The sequence below is a fragment of the Amaranthus tricolor genome, chromosome 3 (assembly GCF_026212465.1).
Source record: "Amaranthus tricolor cultivar Red isolate AtriRed21 chromosome 3, ASM2621246v1, whole genome shotgun sequence".
Taxonomy (NCBI): domain Eukaryota; kingdom Viridiplantae; phylum Streptophyta; class Magnoliopsida; order Caryophyllales; family Amaranthaceae; genus Amaranthus; species Amaranthus tricolor.
The window spans coordinates 28,450,058-28,467,685 of NC_080049.1; the positions used below are offsets into that span (position 1 = coordinate 28,450,058).

General features: G+C 32.5%; 2 protein-coding genes across 2 annotated transcripts; both read right to left on the reverse strand.

The window, feature by feature from the left end:
- Nucleotides 1-426: 426 nt before the first annotated feature.
- On the reverse strand, nucleotides 427-7,205 carry LOC130808862 (cysteine--tRNA ligase 2, cytoplasmic). The gene is made up of 9 exons (XM_057674396.1): nucleotides 6,921-7,205; nucleotides 6,523-6,586; nucleotides 4,700-4,885; nucleotides 3,133-3,303; nucleotides 1,846-2,127; nucleotides 1,613-1,738; nucleotides 1,219-1,440; nucleotides 964-1,077; nucleotides 427-882 (listed from the first exon to the last, which is right to left on the reverse strand). The coding sequence occupies exons 1-9, from the start codon at nucleotides 7,100-7,102 to the stop codon at nucleotides 667-669; spliced, it is 1,563 nt and encodes a 520-aa protein (XP_057530379.1). The 5' UTR covers nucleotides 7,103-7,205; the 3' UTR covers nucleotides 427-666.
- Nucleotides 7,206-12,848: 5,643 nt separating this feature from the next.
- Nucleotides 12,849-13,614, reverse strand: LOC130808924 (40S ribosomal protein S29-like). The gene is made up of 3 exons (XM_057674486.1): nucleotides 13,426-13,614; nucleotides 13,241-13,340; nucleotides 12,849-13,032 (listed from the first exon to the last, which is right to left on the reverse strand). The coding sequence occupies exons 1-3, from the start codon at nucleotides 13,485-13,487 to the stop codon at nucleotides 13,024-13,026; spliced, it is 171 nt and encodes a 56-aa protein (XP_057530469.1). The 5' UTR covers nucleotides 13,488-13,614; the 3' UTR covers nucleotides 12,849-13,023.
- Between the last annotated feature and the right edge of the window lie 4,014 nt (nucleotides 13,615-17,628).

Genomic DNA, 17,628 nt, shown 5'->3' on the forward strand with positions numbered 1-17,628 from the left:
ATATTGAATGAAACATTTATAAAATTGCATCAACAATTAATTTAACATTAATTATTCACTTCTTATAGATGTAATGTTTTTGTTCTGCTTTGATGAATGCTTGATCGAAAGTATTGAGGTTGTGAATTGCGATGCTACAATTGTTTTGATGTCTCATTCATTCGATTATCAGGAAGCTGGAAAGTATCTTCTGACAGTAGTCATCATCACAATTTGGCCTTGATACATCACATTTGGTACAAAATATTTATTTATTTTTTAAGTTTCATGAATGAAAATGATTTGGGTACAAAATAAAGAGGAGATTACAGATTATATATATATATATATATATACATATATATATATATATATATATATATATATATATATATATATGTTTTTACAAAAAAAGTATATAAAGTAACATGAGACAAAAAGACCGAATGGGATCACAAATCAGGCATAATATACTCTGTCTCACAACTCATTAACTTAAAAGGTCTGTGGTTTCATAAAAGTTAGCTTTGATTGGGGAAAAATTTGTCAAACCCCAGTACAAAATTGGTCTTAACTCTTAAGCAACGGTGAGTCGTTACACTTTACGAGACTCTAGATGATGAATGGAATGTTTCCGAAACAAAAATCAGCTAAAATTACATAATCACTTCATTTTGATGCTGGAATCTAAGCACTTCCTTCTGGCACACATGGCCTCCATGTCGTGCCCGTTGGTAAATCCATTAAGCTTATACCCTTTGCAGTTAGTTCACTTCTTACCTGGTCACTTCTTGCAAAATCTTTGTTCTTCCTAGCTACGGCCCTTTCTTCAATCAGATGCGATATTTCCTCTTCAGTCATCTCCGCTCTAACTAGAGCCTTTTCCTTCAACTGCAGCAAAACCTGTTTGAAAAGCAACGTTTATTTAGAATAAGCAATAAGCTCAAAGGAGGGAACTCTTATTTGAATCTGACACATTCTCACCTCAGAATAAGGCTGAGCAGAAAACAGCCCTAGAACATCCAAAACTTTCCTGACCGCCTCTTCCAATTCTTTAAGAGATTGGATAGCCAATAGTTTTTGCTGCTTTTGCTTCTTCTGAAGTTAGAAATTTTATATTTAGATTCATTGATGATCAATTGAATATGAACTGCTAACAAATGCATTACCTCTTTGACCTTTTTTTTTCTCTTCTGGTTAGGGGAACTAAATGAATGTAGGCATCACCAAAACACTCACCTTAAGGCCATTCAATTCGTTGTTAATAGATTTCAGAGCATCTTGAAGACTGCCCTTCAATATCTCTGCAGTATGCAAATCATCAGACATTTTACACTCGAAATCTTTCATCAGATTTTCAGCCTCAGAAGGTTTAGTAGGTTGTTTGCTGTTAGATTTAGGCTTCTCAGTGTTGTTTCCACCATCAAATGACAATAAAGCATCTCTACAATCTAGCAACGTCTGAAAATCAAGAGACATTAAGAACTAGAACAAACATCCCCAACCAGATAACAAAAATCCTAACAATCCATCACAAAAGGACAAAAAAAAACATGGACATGTCATTAGTGTTTAGTAAAGCAAAATAAATTTTAGCAAAAAGATCAAATTTGTCAAAGCCCATAATACTTGCCTGATAAACACGGAAGACTGCTTCGGATGCAAGATCTATCTGCGACAATGAATAATTGACGGGAGAATTGTAGTTCATGCTTAGCAAGAAGTATCGCAAAGCCAAAGGATGATATTGTTTGGTAACCTAGGTTTGAAAAGGAGAAACCCATATAAGTTCATGGCATGCCAGCTAATATCCAAACACCTCACTATGAGAATCAGCAGCATACACTATAGCATCACACATCATACCTCACGAATAGTAAAGAAGTTTCCAGTTGATTTTGACATCTTCTCTTCATTGATAGTCACAAAACCATTATGTAACCAGTAACTGATATGGCTCTCCTCACATGCAGCACAGCTCTGTGCCAGCTCATTTTCATGGTGAGGAAAGATCAAATCCATTCCACCACCATGAATATCAAAAGAGAAAGTCAGATAATGAGCACTCATTGCACTGCATTCTATGTGCCATCCTGGTCTTCCTGGACCCCATTTACTGTCCCAGAAGGGTTCACCAGGTTTTGCAGCCTGCAAATTGATGAATCTCAGTGACACTGACAGCAGCATAATCATAATCAAATCAGCAGCACCAACTTGGACATTTGCAAACGATCTATTGGCCTTGTTCAGAGTAGTGGTGGGGTAAGAGCTAGTGTTTTGACTTCAAACCATTAATATAATACAAGTGTTCGATGAAATAGCTTTTCCGGTAGTGTTTAGTAATGAAGTAATGATGTAGGCAGAGGTTATGGAAATTGGAAACAACAAATCTTACATTTAAAAAACACTGGCTACAACGCTACATAACTCACTAAATTCTGCAAGACTATTGAATAGCTACTAAACCTGTCAAAACAATCGATCAAGTTTAGAGCATTTCTAGTTTAATCAGGTTCGGGTCAACCCAATGGGTTAAGAATTCAAATTTTCTTTTTCTTATAATTGAACTTTTTTCTAATATGATATAACTTTTTTAATAAACAAAACAATAAAATACTGATTTAAAATACAGTTAATGACTCGTAATATAGTGAGTCCCAACTAAAATAATATCGTGAAACTGAAAAAGTGATAAATTTGGGAAAAAGGGTCAAAACAGTCGGGTTTTGAATACGGAAGTTTGACCCTTTTTTGGTATCTTGGGTTTGGCCATGTTCAGACAATGAGTTAAACCTTCTCATTTTCGGTCATATTTCAAGTCAAGTTCGCATGGATCAAAAATTAACAAGTCAAATACCTACTAATATACTTTAATTTACCGAAACACTTAAATTTTTAACGAGCAATTCAAGTGATAATAGCTACCACAAGTGACAACTCCCTTCACATCTAAGCACTACCTACACAACTACTTTCATCAACAAACCGAATTACTCGACATTTTCAGTCTCAGTAACCTATCTTGTTTGGTCACTCATTACCGTCGGCCATCAAGTGTTTTCCTACCCCCCAACCCACCCACAGGCCCACACCCACGAAACTGTCCCCTAATAAAAAAAAATACAATGTAAAAGTTGCAATTGTTTTCTGTACCTTCCACAAAGCAAAATCAGCAGGATGTCGCTTTCTTGAATCTATAGCAACCCTTTCACCAGCTCTGTTGTCTTCAAGCTTCCGCCTTGAAAGTTGCCCGTATTTTGGGAATTTATCAGCTGCAAAGTAAACATCCCCATCAAGAGGATAAGCATAGCCCTCTTCAATTATCTGCAATGATCCAATAACAGAATTTAAAAAATAAAAAAAAGTGTTTAACATGAATGTTAATCACTCAGAAGATGTACAAGCAGCAGAAGCCCGAAATAATAAAAAATGTAACACAATGCTCAAGTATACATGAACTGGAAAATACTTGTGAGCAAATCCTGAGAAGTATGTCAAGGAGCACTATACACAGGTCATTTGCGTGTGCTTAACCCTCCCTCCTTCATATCCCTTTTCACGAGGTTAACTTTCATTTGGAAGGTTAATGTTAAGGTAAACACCTCCGTGTGGAAATTAGCAAGCCCGATAGTTTTTGGGTGGACACTGATATTATGAAAGACCACAGTAGAGTAATCTCACTGGACCTCCATATGATTATTTGAGTTTGATATAGCAAGTCTTGCTTACATGTATACGTTTGCAGCCAAGTGGCCTATACTTGGAAGATGTCATCATCCACTATGACCATTAAGGGAATGGTTGTTCCACATGAGAGGAAAAGGAAGGGAAATGCACGAGAAAGAATCAAGAGAAGGAAACAACCAAAATCAGTGAGGATTATACTAGTGTTAACCAACTCCCCCTCCTCTCTCTCTCTCTCTCTCTCTCACATTCAGGATGGTGATGGTCGATGGTACCAGACAGTGTATTGGTTGTGGAAGAGAGGGCATTGTCGTGCAATGAATTAAAAGTTTCTGATGAAAGGGGTGATGATGATCATGAAGCTCTGTGTCAACTACGGCAGCTATCATTTGGGTCCTTATGAAAAAGAGGCAACTATTTTCAAGTATGGTGTTTGGGAAATTGCTCAACTGAATTTGATTGGTGATGCCCAGTGAGGAGACCATGGTGTTATCAAGGTAACAACATAATAGATAGTGTTGAATAATGAGAGACAAGAATTGATGGAAAAATACTTTGGGGAATTGATCTTATTGGTAATAATTTTCTGTTTGAGGACAGATGGTCCTCACAGTTTCATCACCCATTACTCCATGTCCAGCTAGAACATGATTTTTTTCTAATAAAACCTTTCTCCCAGCTCCATTTCGTCTATGCATGTAACAGTTTGTTTCTTTTGAAATGGAAAACAGAGCAAGGAACACCTACTCTACCACTGACCATATGTGATCACATTTCAAAATCATACAGGCATCAGTGAATGGAATAAGACCTACTTAAGTAAGCAAAAACTTTAAGTTCAATAGAGCAACCATATCAATCTAAAACCTAAAAAAAAATAAATGGTGTTATAATTAAGAAACTCCACAAATAATCTACGCATGATCATCCATCAGTAACCAATGTGCATCATTCAGACACAAATCACAAATATGGCCAGAAGGGCCGAGAATTTTGCACCTAGACAAAGATAAGACATACAAACAACATTTTCTACCTTTGCTATCATATCTCTGATCTGATCCATATGATCAGAGACACGTGGCTGATGAGTAGGAAGCAGACATTGTAGATCATCCATATCCTTCAGGAATTCCTGACAATAATGATCACTTAACTTCAAGGGATCACTCAATGGATCTTCCGGATTTTTCTCCTTGTGCTCATTTGCTCTGCGAATTATCTAAAGACATTCAAACAAGAGAACCAATAAACAGTCAAGATCTAGAAGCCGAAAGAATCAACAACTAAAAATATGACAAAGAAAGTATGTTGATAATTTAATAGTTTTAGGTAATTATAGAAAAAACATAAAGGAAAAATGGATCATTGGATGACATCAGTAACATATTTTGTCTTAGTATAGAATCACCACACAAGATTTAGAAGCCCACCTCAGTTAACATTTCACATAAATCCAAATCATGAACACCTCTCAAAAGCAGGCTAAAAACTCAAATATAAAAACGAGAACTAAAGGAAAGGTTTTCAGCATTACATGTACCAATCTTAGACATGCATATTTTTCTATATAAACCCTCAACAAACCGTTTGGTTGTTGATACTAAATGAAGGTAATAGGAATGAATTATAGAAAATTTTTATATGAATTTTTAGCGTATTATTTCCATGGTAATGAAATTTTGACTATAAAAATTTTTTTTTTCACAATTTTTCATTACTACCTTATATCACCTCTTTAAATGATAATGCATTGGAATGAATTTTATGAAAAATAAAATATGATTTTGGTCACAAATTCACAATTGTAGTAACGGCCATGGTAATATGCTAAGTCGGGTGATGCGTGTACAATGAAATGCAATATATCACACGAAACCATGAAATGTCTTAAAATGCTTAAACTGCGATTTTACACACCTTTAGCATTAATATAGTATTGATTCGATAGGTTTCAAAACCTTTATGGTTAGTATGATATGATAAGACCATGCCTTGTTGTTGACGATGGTATGTATAAAGAAAAAATGTGGATTCAGTGAGCATTTTGATAACAGTCACAGTGATGCAGCAATGGAGTGATGTGGTTGTCATACAGCTGGCTAAAGATGCAACTTTTTACAACTTATCGTTGCAGGTTGTATTAGTTTGATAGATTTGAAAACTTTACGGTTCGAATGACACTAATATAATTTGATGCAGCCTTGTTTTTGCGCTATGGTTATACCCCCTTATTGTCCCTACTACTTTCGAATTAAGTGAAACAGTTTCACCATTCACTATGTTGGAAACCTTTAGGAAAAATCAGTTTCCGATTCCACACTTCGCGTCACAACCGGCTCACAAGCACTACATTCCACACGAGATATGAGTCCTTTCCATAAAATGATCAACTTCAGTTCTAGAGAAAGATAAGCGCAATAACAAAGCATTTAACCATATTTATCACTTATTTTTGTTGACTTAGCTTATTCAACTTAACTGAACTTCTTTTCCCTAAAATTAACTTATTTTTATTAATAGAACTTCTGTTTGCTAAGGTGAACTCAAACCTAATTTTGCAAGTTGACAAGAACACAACCTAAGGCAATCTCAATTATGTCATCTAAACTTTATACCCTCAAACACCTAACCTCACATGTCAATTTATGAAAAAAGAGAAATTACGACACAAATTCAATGCAACAGAACTAATTAATTAAACATAGCAACAAATTTACCCCAAGAATTCCCCAAACGTAAAAGTACCAAATACGAATCAAAAGTTCAATAGCAGCTGATGGAAAGCAATTCAGTTACCTTCAACTGTTTTAGAACTTTATTTAGCTAGCTACGATACAAGACCTAACAATTTCTAACCTTGTCATCAACATCAGTGAAATTCCGTACATAAGTCACTTCATAGCCCAATTCCATCAAGTATCTGAAACAAGAAATGCATAAATATTATATTAAATTCCAGCATAGACTCCAAATCAGTTGATCAATTCATTACAAATCACAATATGCAATTCAACGAAAGTTCTTGATTAGTGTTAAGCGTATCATTCAGTAATAGGGACGAACAAAAAAAGAATTCCAGGTACTGGGCAATATATATGAATCCAGAAGCCTAGCAAGCCACAAAAAAATGGAGTTGACTTTTTAAATTCGATTAATCCCTAATAATGTAATTAGGAAAACACATAAAAAAAATCATAAAAAGAAGAGAAGTAATCAATTGGAAAATAGAAAAAGTAAAAAATTCAGCAAAAAACCTGTAAAGGACATCGAAAGCAACATAAGCACGAGCATGACCAATGTGGCTGAAATCGTAAGCAGTAACACCACAAATATACATGCCAACTTTGTTAGGAACCTTGGATTTGAAAACCTCTTTCTTCTTTGTCATGGTGTTGTAGAGCACTAATGGAGGACGATTCAATTTGTCTTCCGCCATTGTTGAACTTTACTCTTACCACAGAAGAGAGCAAGAGACTGAAGCCTCCTTGTTTTATTGTCGGGGTTTTTGCTTTTGTGAATTGAACAAGGCAGAACTAACGCTTCATATATACGCATTTTTTTTCATTTTTTCCCAATTTAGCCTCGGGGAGGAAATGATGTATTTTTAAGAAAAAAAATTTGGTAATATAAATGAGAGATATATTAAATTGTGTTAATGGATTTAAAAGAATGTAAAATATACAGGTGAGATTAAAAGAAAATTATTAAGTCCAATTTTAAATATGAAAATCATGTAAAATGAGTAGAATAATTTAAAATAATAAATGATTCAAATTGAGTAAGATGAAAGACTATAGTAAACATCAGTTTAGTCTGATCTGACACAAAAATCAGAACGAATCAAAAATTCTGATCTGAAAAATTTCTAAACTGGACCCTTTAAATCACCGAACTGGATCAGATCAAAATCGTTCTACAACGGTCTGGTCTGGTTTACGGTTTTTTATTTCATATTGTTTTTCAAATTAATATATGTGTTTATGCAAATATTTTACACCTACAAACACCACATACAATAATTTGTAATTTGTTGAATGCATCAACATCATTCAAGTACTCTTTTGTTTTTTAATTATACATGATTCATTAATAAAAAGTCATACGACATCTACATCAGAGATAAAAATTAGCAAGTACATAACAACTTTAATCAAAGATAATTCAAAATTGACAAAACTACGATCGTTGTATATGAGATCTGACAATTTTAAATATCCTTTTCACATTGAATTTGAGATAGAATTCTATCGTTGTGTCATTCGATCTCTTGTAGACTTAAGATAGAATTGAATTTTATATAGTTGATGGTAATTGCAATTTTGGTGTCTGCTGCATTATCGCTTTAATCTCTACCAACAAATCAATTACAAAACAAACTTCATAACTTTCAAACTCACGAAGAGAGAGATCAAAACTCAATATATGGGTAGAATCAACCCAATAAATGGGTAGAACAACTCTCCTATAGGGAGAGGACAAATATTTATTCTAATCATATTCAAAAAGTTTAAAACGGAAAAAAATATAAGGGCTTACTATAAACCAAAAGGCTGATGATAGCACCAAACCAACTATGGGGATTAGGCTCTTTTTAGAGAGAGAAGAGAAAAAAGGAGAGGGAGGCGATTACCTAAGTACTCCTATAATATATTATATAAAAATAATTATATCTCGATATATCTAGAGGTAGCAACCTATTTTTTTGGTTTTCGGTCATTTTACGGTTGTAGTCTGGTCTGAAAAATAAAAAACTGAGACCAGACCATAAATTGTAATTTTTTAAACAAAATAGACCGGACCATTTAAACTGTAGACCAAACCAAATATTAAAATTACGGTTTAATTCGATTTTGTTTACGGTTCAAACTTTATTCAGCCGTACAAAGGACAAAGGGAATAAGACTATAAGAGTCATAGAAGTAAAAAGACTATATTTTTAATTTAAATTATACGTACACTATTCGATTTATTTTGTTCTCTTCATTTGAAATCTGAGGAACTAATAAGAGCACGTATTAAATTTGGATTTCATTTGAGATAATTGAAATATTGGAAAATTGTTTTATATTTCTTCCCGAATTTGGTTTTAAAAAATAAAACGTTATTTTATGAAGACAATTATATAAAGCATAATCACTTTTTTTTTTGTGGTTTAGGTCGAGAGTAAGAGAAGGATAACGAAAATCAAACTAAATTTCTCCAAAAAATTAATACAAACATCAATTAAGATAGAACTGGATTCATATTGCACAATCACTTTGTTCTCAATATTTTAGTACATGTAAAAGAATTTCTCACATTCTTCAAATGAGCAATGATATATTGGCCCGAGATACTCTCCACTTCGATTTGATTGAAGTGCCTTCATAGTCTTGTCAAATTGATTCTCTACTTATTCATAAGTTTTAACTAATTTTCAAAGGTTTAAATTTATACTCGATTTTACTAACATTAGATATATATTCCAATTTTACTAAAAATTATCACAGATATTATAAAATAAGCTAAAACTACCCTTAGGGCCTTACCTATGGTCTTAGAGATACACAAATAGTCATGTTTAACCTTGAATTGGGCTCAATAAAAGTACGTTTTATTAAGAGAAAGTTATATTAACAGTACGAATTATGTTACGTAATTAATTGGTAAATTTTAGTTTTTAGAGGATGGATTGAAATTTTAATTATAATATTAGTTTTCTTCTACAAAGCAAAAATTAAATGACGAATTATATCATCATCATCTTCTTCTTACCCAATATATCCCGCTCAAAGGAAACTATGATCAGGATCTAAGGAGAGAAAGAAGGCGGCAACTCATATCCATAAAGGAGAATGTGGCCAAAGAGTCTGTCAGGCAAAGAGGCGGCAACTATATAATAATGACAAATTTTTGTATGAAATAGTATCATCGTTGACGCACTCCATATGTGGTTTAAATAATCTAATTAATATAAATTATCAACATATAGACTTCTTATAATGAGCCCGTCTCATCGAGAAACAGCCTCACAAGTGTTGCTCTATAATAACATATCTTAATTTTGGTCATATAATCACTATCATTCATATTTCATTCGTTTCTTTACTTTAGGAACAAATAACCCATGCAAGATTATATTAATTATATTAAACCCACTTATAAATCAAATAGAGTGTGATAAAAAAATTATAATCTTTTTTATTAATTGTGGTATATAAATCATAATCAATGACTATTATACTAATATGCATGAACTAGACGAATTAGCGCCCATTTTAATCGTGATCTCTTTATTAAAATAAAATAAGAAATGAAATTTTAATGATAAATTTATTAACATAAATTTATTAATTGTGGTATATAAATCATAACCAATGACTATTATACTAATTTGTATCATAGTAGAGAGTAAGAGAAGTCGAGAAAGATCTAGGAGAACTTAAGATAAGCAAATAAAAATTGACCTGCACAAGTTACACCTCTCTGTGGACCTGACCCGAGATAGAGGTAGTTAAAGGCGTCTTATCCATGCGTTAGACTATTGATTTGCTCTTTATTTAATAGTCGGTGTTCTTGTTCTCTAGCTTTTACTCGCTCTATTATTATTATTATTATTATTATTATTATTATTATTATTATTATTATTATTATTATTAATATTGTTTCCTTTTAATGGTTATTTTTACTTTATTTTATTTATATTTGCATTGTATTTATCTTTCTATGTTTAAGGGTCACGCCTGGGCGATACAATGCAAACTTACGGAGTCAGCTTCAGCTTCACTCAGCTCTAGCCGTTGTAGAAACTGCTCCTATTCTTTTCTCGAGTCGAGGACTCTTTACCCACGCTCTCCTTTGTGGCTATGAGTTACCGTCGTCCTTCCCTCCCCTGACCCTGACCATAGTATTTTATAGGCGGGATACACTGAGTATGATGATAATTTAAGCATGAAAACCAAAAAATGCATACTATTGTATGCTTTCAATTAACCATGATTAGTAATTAGTATAGTTGGATTTTTAAGATCGTACTCAATCCCACCTGATTCCTATACAACATTCACATTCAATTCCAATCATAACACATTGGATTCATTTATTATTTAGGATTCGTATGATTCTCGCAGTATATATACGATGATCCTTCTAAGTTCTATGATTATATGAGAATTACGATTCTATACGTTTGCTATTTGAATTGCAACCCAGCCCAACATGTTTTCATATGCGCCCAATCTCTTCGCACAAGTCTAGTAATGAATATCGATAATCATTAATCAACGCAAAAGCTCACAAGAGACCCCTTATTATGAGGCAAGCCGCAGGTACTAATGGGTGGCCCAAACTCAAATGTAAAAGAATGATTTTGACTTTAAAAGTACCAATAAATATTTCAGGAATTGTTATGAGAGATGATTTCTCCGAGAGACACATTAGATATATGAGTGTCCAATTAATACAAATTAAAGAGAAAATAAAAATATAAGTTTCGTATTTTGAAGTTGTCTATTTGAGAGACGGAACAAGTCCCCGTAATTGTTATCACACAGAAAGGGGGTTTTAAAACTTGTCATCCTTTTTCGTCGGAACAGAATTGCACCAGCAATGACATACATGAAGTCAAAGAAAAGTAGAATATTTCCTTAATTTGGATAGAAGAAAGGGAAAGTCAAAAATAAAGGGAAGGGAAACAAAAGGGAGAACCCCTACATTTTGTACAAAACCCCCCTCCCAGGCTCACATTCTTAACCAAACAGACTCTTCACGTGGTGTTAACTGTTTTGAGTAGCTCCAAAGTACGCTCTACCAGCAATGTTCAAGCTTGACTCATATATTCATCGAAAATAATTGAGTTCGAGTACACTGTCAATCTGTCTGTGTTCAATGTTCATTACAATAATACCCAGTAATTAAAATAAATCAAAAAATGAAAAAAAGGCATCGTGAATTCAAAACGTCAGGTTTTCTTATCCAGATAGCCGAATGTTGGTTTACATAAGAATTTGAAAGAGAATGAAAGAAAAGGAATAACTCCTTCGTTTGTTTAGGGAAACGTATCATTGTTTGGCGGAAAAGGGAAAGAACGGAAGAGAAGGTAAGGGAATATCGAGGAGAGGCCCCTTAGTTGTTTTGTCGACAAAGGTAAGGGGAAGAACGGAAACGTAGGAAAGGGAATATTGAGGAGAGTCCCCTTAATTGTTTGGTAGAAATTGAAAAATAAGGTGGAGAAAAACTACTGGTTTGTCTTTATGACGTGAATATGTGGATCTTTAGTCTTTTACATAGAGTAAGAGTCATTGTACTAATGAGAGATTATGCCCTTCATATCTATCCCCTCTCAATCCCCCCTTTATACTTAATTGATATCCAAACATAAAATCTAGGAGAAATTGTAATAATACAGCATATTCATAATCAGCTGAAAATAAATTATCTATTTAATTTAAATAAATCAAATATTGGGTACATATGCTCTTACTTTGCCTGCAATTCAAGTTACCCCACCCCACCCCATCATTCCTCCCCCACCACCAAATAAACCCCTCTTACCTGAATCCTACACGACCACCCCCTTGTTTTCCTTTGGTTCTAGGTTGGGTTCCTGGGCTGGTGGTAAGGATGGAATTAGGGTGGTTTGCTGGTGGACGCATGAGGGTGTGGGAGTATAATGTGGTGGTTCGTAAGGTCTATAGTGATGGTTCAGGATGACTGTCGGCATGTTGGTTGTGGATGGGGGAGCGTAGACGGTGGTCGGTGGCTTGTGGTTGGAAGAGAGGGCGGGCATGAAGGCAATGGGTGGTTGGTTTGCCTTCAGTGGCGGTGGTGTGCAAGCGGGTGGGTAAGCCAATGTGTAGGGTTGCTATGAGCAAGGAACTAAGGGTTTATTCAAAAATGAACAATGGGTGAACATGTATTATTAATGACAATTTTCACAAAATCTATCCATTCAAATCCCTTTCCTTCCTTTCCACCAGATTTCCATCATCCAAATTCCAAACACTCGGAAGTTGGGGAGGGTGCTTACTGGTATAATGGTATGTGTTTCAGGTTTGCTTTTCCGTCTGCTATTTTAGGGAAAGCACGACGTTATGCCCAAATCTGTTATCAATTCAATACTAGAATTAACAAATACACACAAATGCAGTAATACACAAAAATGATAATGTAGTAAAATAAACCATCATATGGCAAAACAAAAATGACGAACTCCTACAAAATGAGGGAGGCCTATTTCACTCAAAAAAGCAATGTTTAAAACAAACATAGGTTCAGCTGTCTACATCTTTAAATGCAAACTCTTAAAACAAACTTAGACCATGGATTGTATCTATGAGATCTTCAATACAGCTTCGGCATTGGATACCTCGTCACACTTCAACGATACTGAAAGTTCAAATAGGAAAACAAACAAAGGAAGAATATGTCATGCCGAAATGCGATAACACAAAGACTAACTATTCATTAAGCTAAAAAATTGCAGCTGTTAAAAAATTTCATCAAATTCAAATCATCAAGAAATCAAACAAAACTTAGGAGTATTACTAATCAGATGCGATCGGAAAAGATACGAAAAACTGATAAGAAAATAAACCTTAATGAATCCAATTTCTTTGGCGTTGCTGCGGAAGCACTGCCTGCAGCACATCAAACCATACTTACGAATGATTGCGTGAGGGTTGCCGCACACTCGGCTGCGAAAAATACCATTACCAATCAAAGAAAAATTAGGCAGGAATCGGTGTAATAGGATTGAATTGAGAAAAGATATGAGATTACCAGGCGCGAGATCCAGGACCATAGTTCTTAGGGTGAGCATTCCAGATGTTAGCGTGACCCATTCTTCTTCTTCTGAGAGCTCTTGCAGACACAGAGAAAATACGGCGCTGCTTTCGTATAAAAACCCTAGCAATTATTGATTGGAGAAGGACGGTGAAGTTTTTATTGCTACCTTGCTATTAATTCTCTTAAACCTAATCGCTTGAAACGCACCGTTTTGTATTCGAAATTCCACGCCAACTTTTAAGGCTTGCTCTCCTCGTCTGATGTGATTGAATCTGATCAGAATTTACAAAGATTTGATCTGATCTGATTCAGTCTAATCTGATCTATATTTTCAAATGTGATTGATTTAATCTGATCTATATTTTCAAATGTGATTGATTTAATCTGATCTGGTATGGTCTGGTCTGGTCTAATTTGATCTTATTTGGTTTCATAAAGTTATTATTATCATTATTATTATTATTATTATTATTATTATTATTATTATTATTATTATTATTATTATTATTTAATAAGAAATTAATTAATTAATTAATATCAATATCATTTAATTAATTTACAAATAATTAATTAATAATAATGTCATTATTATCATAATTATAATTACTCCCTCCGTTCTTTTTTGATCTTTCACATTATTATAACGGGTAGTTTCAAAAGTTCTTCCACTTTAGAATACTTTTTATTTTTAGAATGTTTTTATCCCACTTTTACCCCATAACCCACCCCCCTTCTTTTAATTATAATTATTTTCTCTCTCATACTTTCAATACAATCATTACTTCACACTACTATTTAATTAAAATAATACCCACTACAACCCAAAGATTCTATCTTCCTTAATATGTGTGAAAAACCCAAAGTGGAAGATCAAAAAAGAACGGAGGGAGTATTAAATAATCATTTATATTATTATTATTTAATTCATTAATAAATATTGTTAATTAATTAATTAATATAATTTGTATTATTAAAATTATCATTTATATATTCATTTATTTATTATTATTATTATTATTATTATTATTATTATTATTATTATTATTTATTTAATAAATTAATTAATTAATCAATATCAATATCATTTAATTAATTTACAAATAATTAGTTAATAATAATGTCATTATTATCATAACTATAATTATTAAATAATCATTTATATATTATTATTATTTAATTCATTAATAAATATTGTTAATTAATTAATTAATATAATTTTTATTATTAAAATTATCATCTATATATTCATTTATTTATTATTTTATTAATTATAATAATTATTACTATTATTATTATCATTGTTAATTAATTAGATATTTAATAATATATTTTTATTATTTAATTAATTAATTCAATAATAAGTTAATATTGTTTATTATTATTATTATTTTTCTTTTTTTTTTTGAGGAAAAGATTTTTTGTATTACCCAATCAAAAAAATGGGATACAACGAAACTGGGACACTTAGGTTTCCAGCTAATCTCCCTATGGTTGCATCAGTGTGAACACAAAGCCCACATTTAGGAAGGGTTTCAATGTGTCACCCTTCATGTGCAAAGGAGGTAAGCGAGAAGCCTCAAAAAAGCTATACACAACGGCAGAGTTAGAAAACAAAGTTAATTATGTCAGAAGGACATACCCAACTTGACAAGTCAAAAGTAAAAGAGCCTATAGAAACTGGCCTAGCTGTAAAAAATAGAAAGAACATATCTAAGGAGTGACAAAGGTTGAGGCAAAAAAACAGCAGCTGTCAGGATGGCAGACGCTCTGGAACTGAGAGCTGTAGAAGCATCCGAGTATTGCACCTATCAAAGAGACTAAAGCTGGATGGGGAAAGCTTCAAGCTGAATTAGATCTCAAGGATGTTAGGAATTTGATTCTAGTCTCCGAAACGTCTTTGACGTTGCCTACCACTTGGGTAACCATTGATACTCTGTGGTTCCATGTAGCGTCATTTCTAGCGTTTCAAATTGCTTAGATGAGATTGCAAAGGATGGCCTCATAGTGTTTTCTTTTGTTGCGGCCTAAGTGGTTCCTCTTAAGGATGTCATCCAGAGTATCCATTTTGCTGTTAGTCCCAATCCAATCCTTCAGCTTATCTACACACTTTTGGCTAAAGGCGCACTGAAAGAATAGATGGTTCACTGTTTCACTTTCCAATCCGCAGATTGGGCATGTGTCAACATCCATGACTCCTGAAGCTTTAGGCGATGTTTTGTTTTCACTCGATTGTTGAGCGCCAACTAGGCTGTGAACCTGCTTCTGGGAGTGGCAATCTTGCTCCATACTATGTTGTTCCAACTAACTCTTACACTGCTGTGATTGAGTAGATCGGAGTGTTCATCCACCTCATTAACTTGTCCTTAACCTTGCAAAGCTTTTTAACGACCCAACTGGATGTGATGGGGGAGTTAAACAGCATCTAGTTGCCCCTTTTCATGTATGCCTCATATATCCATTTAAGCCAAAAGGATATTATTATTATTCTTATTATTATTATAATAGGTTTATTGATAATGATAATAATAATAATAATAATAATAATAATAATAATAATAATAATAATAATAATAATAATAATAAATACAATTTTAATAATAACAATAACAATGATAATAATAACAATAATAATAATAATATAATAATAATAATAAAATAATAATAATAATAATAATAATAATAATAATACTAATAATATTAATAAGTAATCATGATTTGATTTGATCTGATCTGATTTGATTTGATCTAATCTGGTCTGATCTGATTTGATCTGGTAATATCTTATCTGAACTTTTCTGATCTGATTTGAATTAATCTGGTCTGGCCTCGTCTGGTCTGATCACATCTAATTTGATTTGATTCCAATAAATATAAGTAATAAGTTCAAAAAATAAATTAAAGAGAATAGAATCTTAGTGAAAGATAGTCGTATTCTCTTTTATACTTCATGATTTATAAATTTAACCTAATTTTAAGTGAATATTTCCATGTTTTCACATTAGAGAATAGCATTTTATCATTTCATTATTTAAATTGTTTTTTGAGAATATGTTTTTATACTAAAATAATACTCTTTGGTTGTGTAATATAGTCTGTGGACCTACAGCTTCGAAGGCACACGTACGTTTTAACTTTACTTTTAAGAGTGTGAGTCTAAAAGATAAGTATTCTATTAAGGATCTTAACAACTTTATCACTATAATGATCAGAGAAACAATACACTAATATGTTTATGTCAATATAGAATAAATAAAATTGATTAAAAAATCTATAAACTTAAATCCGGTACAAAATTGGAAACGTTCAAATGTAGGATTGATTTAAAGTCTATGGAGGGTCAAAGTCAGATTCAAATCAAATATTAATTTTTTTTATAAAAATCAAACTTTAATTCGTAGTTAATTATCTAATTAAATTCATATTCGCTTTTTTTCTCGCATACGAATCAAACTTTGTTTGGAATTATGGATCAATCCATCCATAATACATGGTCCTAAAAGGTTAAAAAAAATAAATAAATAAAAAATAAAAAATAAATTAAAAATAAATAAAAAATAAAAACACTCACTAATTTGGAAACACCAACCATCATGTAAATGGCTATACTTAGCAGAAAAGCGTCTACAATCATTTAACCCCGCCATAACCTTTAAATGGTCAAATCAGGCAAGAAAGGCCTCACGAAAATAAACCATAACTTAGAATTTTTTTACTTGTAACCAAAAAATAACCTGACACGAAAATACCAAATAAATTTGATCAAACCCAATCAAAATTTAAATATAGTTTTTCTGACTTGTTTCTCATTTTATGTATCGTTTTTAGTTACACGTTTTAACTTTCAGTTTCACTTTATTGTTTTTTGTTGAAATCCGCAATATCTATAATTGATTTTTATATTCAGAGTCTACGTTTCTTTATGGCAAATGTGCAATTGATCCTTTTTTATAAGAAAATTTGCTTTAAAAAAAAAGAATTATCCTATATATTTTTTGATAAAATAATGATAAATAACTTTTTTTAAAATCCTAGACTTGTTGAGTTCACTAGAATAGTTGGACTTGATCCAAACCCAATAAAATGCAATTCAAAACTAATCTAATATAAAATTGACCAAATGGAAAGTGACAACTTGCCCCATCAATCATTTTTTATGGGTATAATCTTCACCTATCAATGAAGGGCACTGGTGCACAA

Coding starts and splice junctions, on each gene's coding strand:
- LOC130808924 (XM_057674486.1), bottom strand. CDS start 13,487: ATGGGTCACGCTAACATCTGGAATGCTCACCCTAAGAACTATGGTCCT. Junction 13,341..13,425: donor GGTCCTGGATCTCGCGCCTG/GTAATCTCATAT, acceptor TATTTTTCGCAG/CCGAGTGTGCGGCAACCCTC.
- LOC130808862 (XM_057674396.1), bottom strand. CDS start 7,102: ATGGCGGAAGACAAATTGAATCGTCCTCCATTAGTGCTCTACAACACC. Junction 1,078..1,218: donor ACGAATTGAATGGCCTTAAG/GTGAGTGTTTTG, acceptor TTCTAACTTCAG/AAGAAGCAAAAGCAGCAAAA. Junction 883..963: donor CTGCTCAGCCTTATTCTGAG/GTGAGAATGTGT, acceptor CTTTTCAAACAG/GTTTTGCTGCAGTTGAAGGA.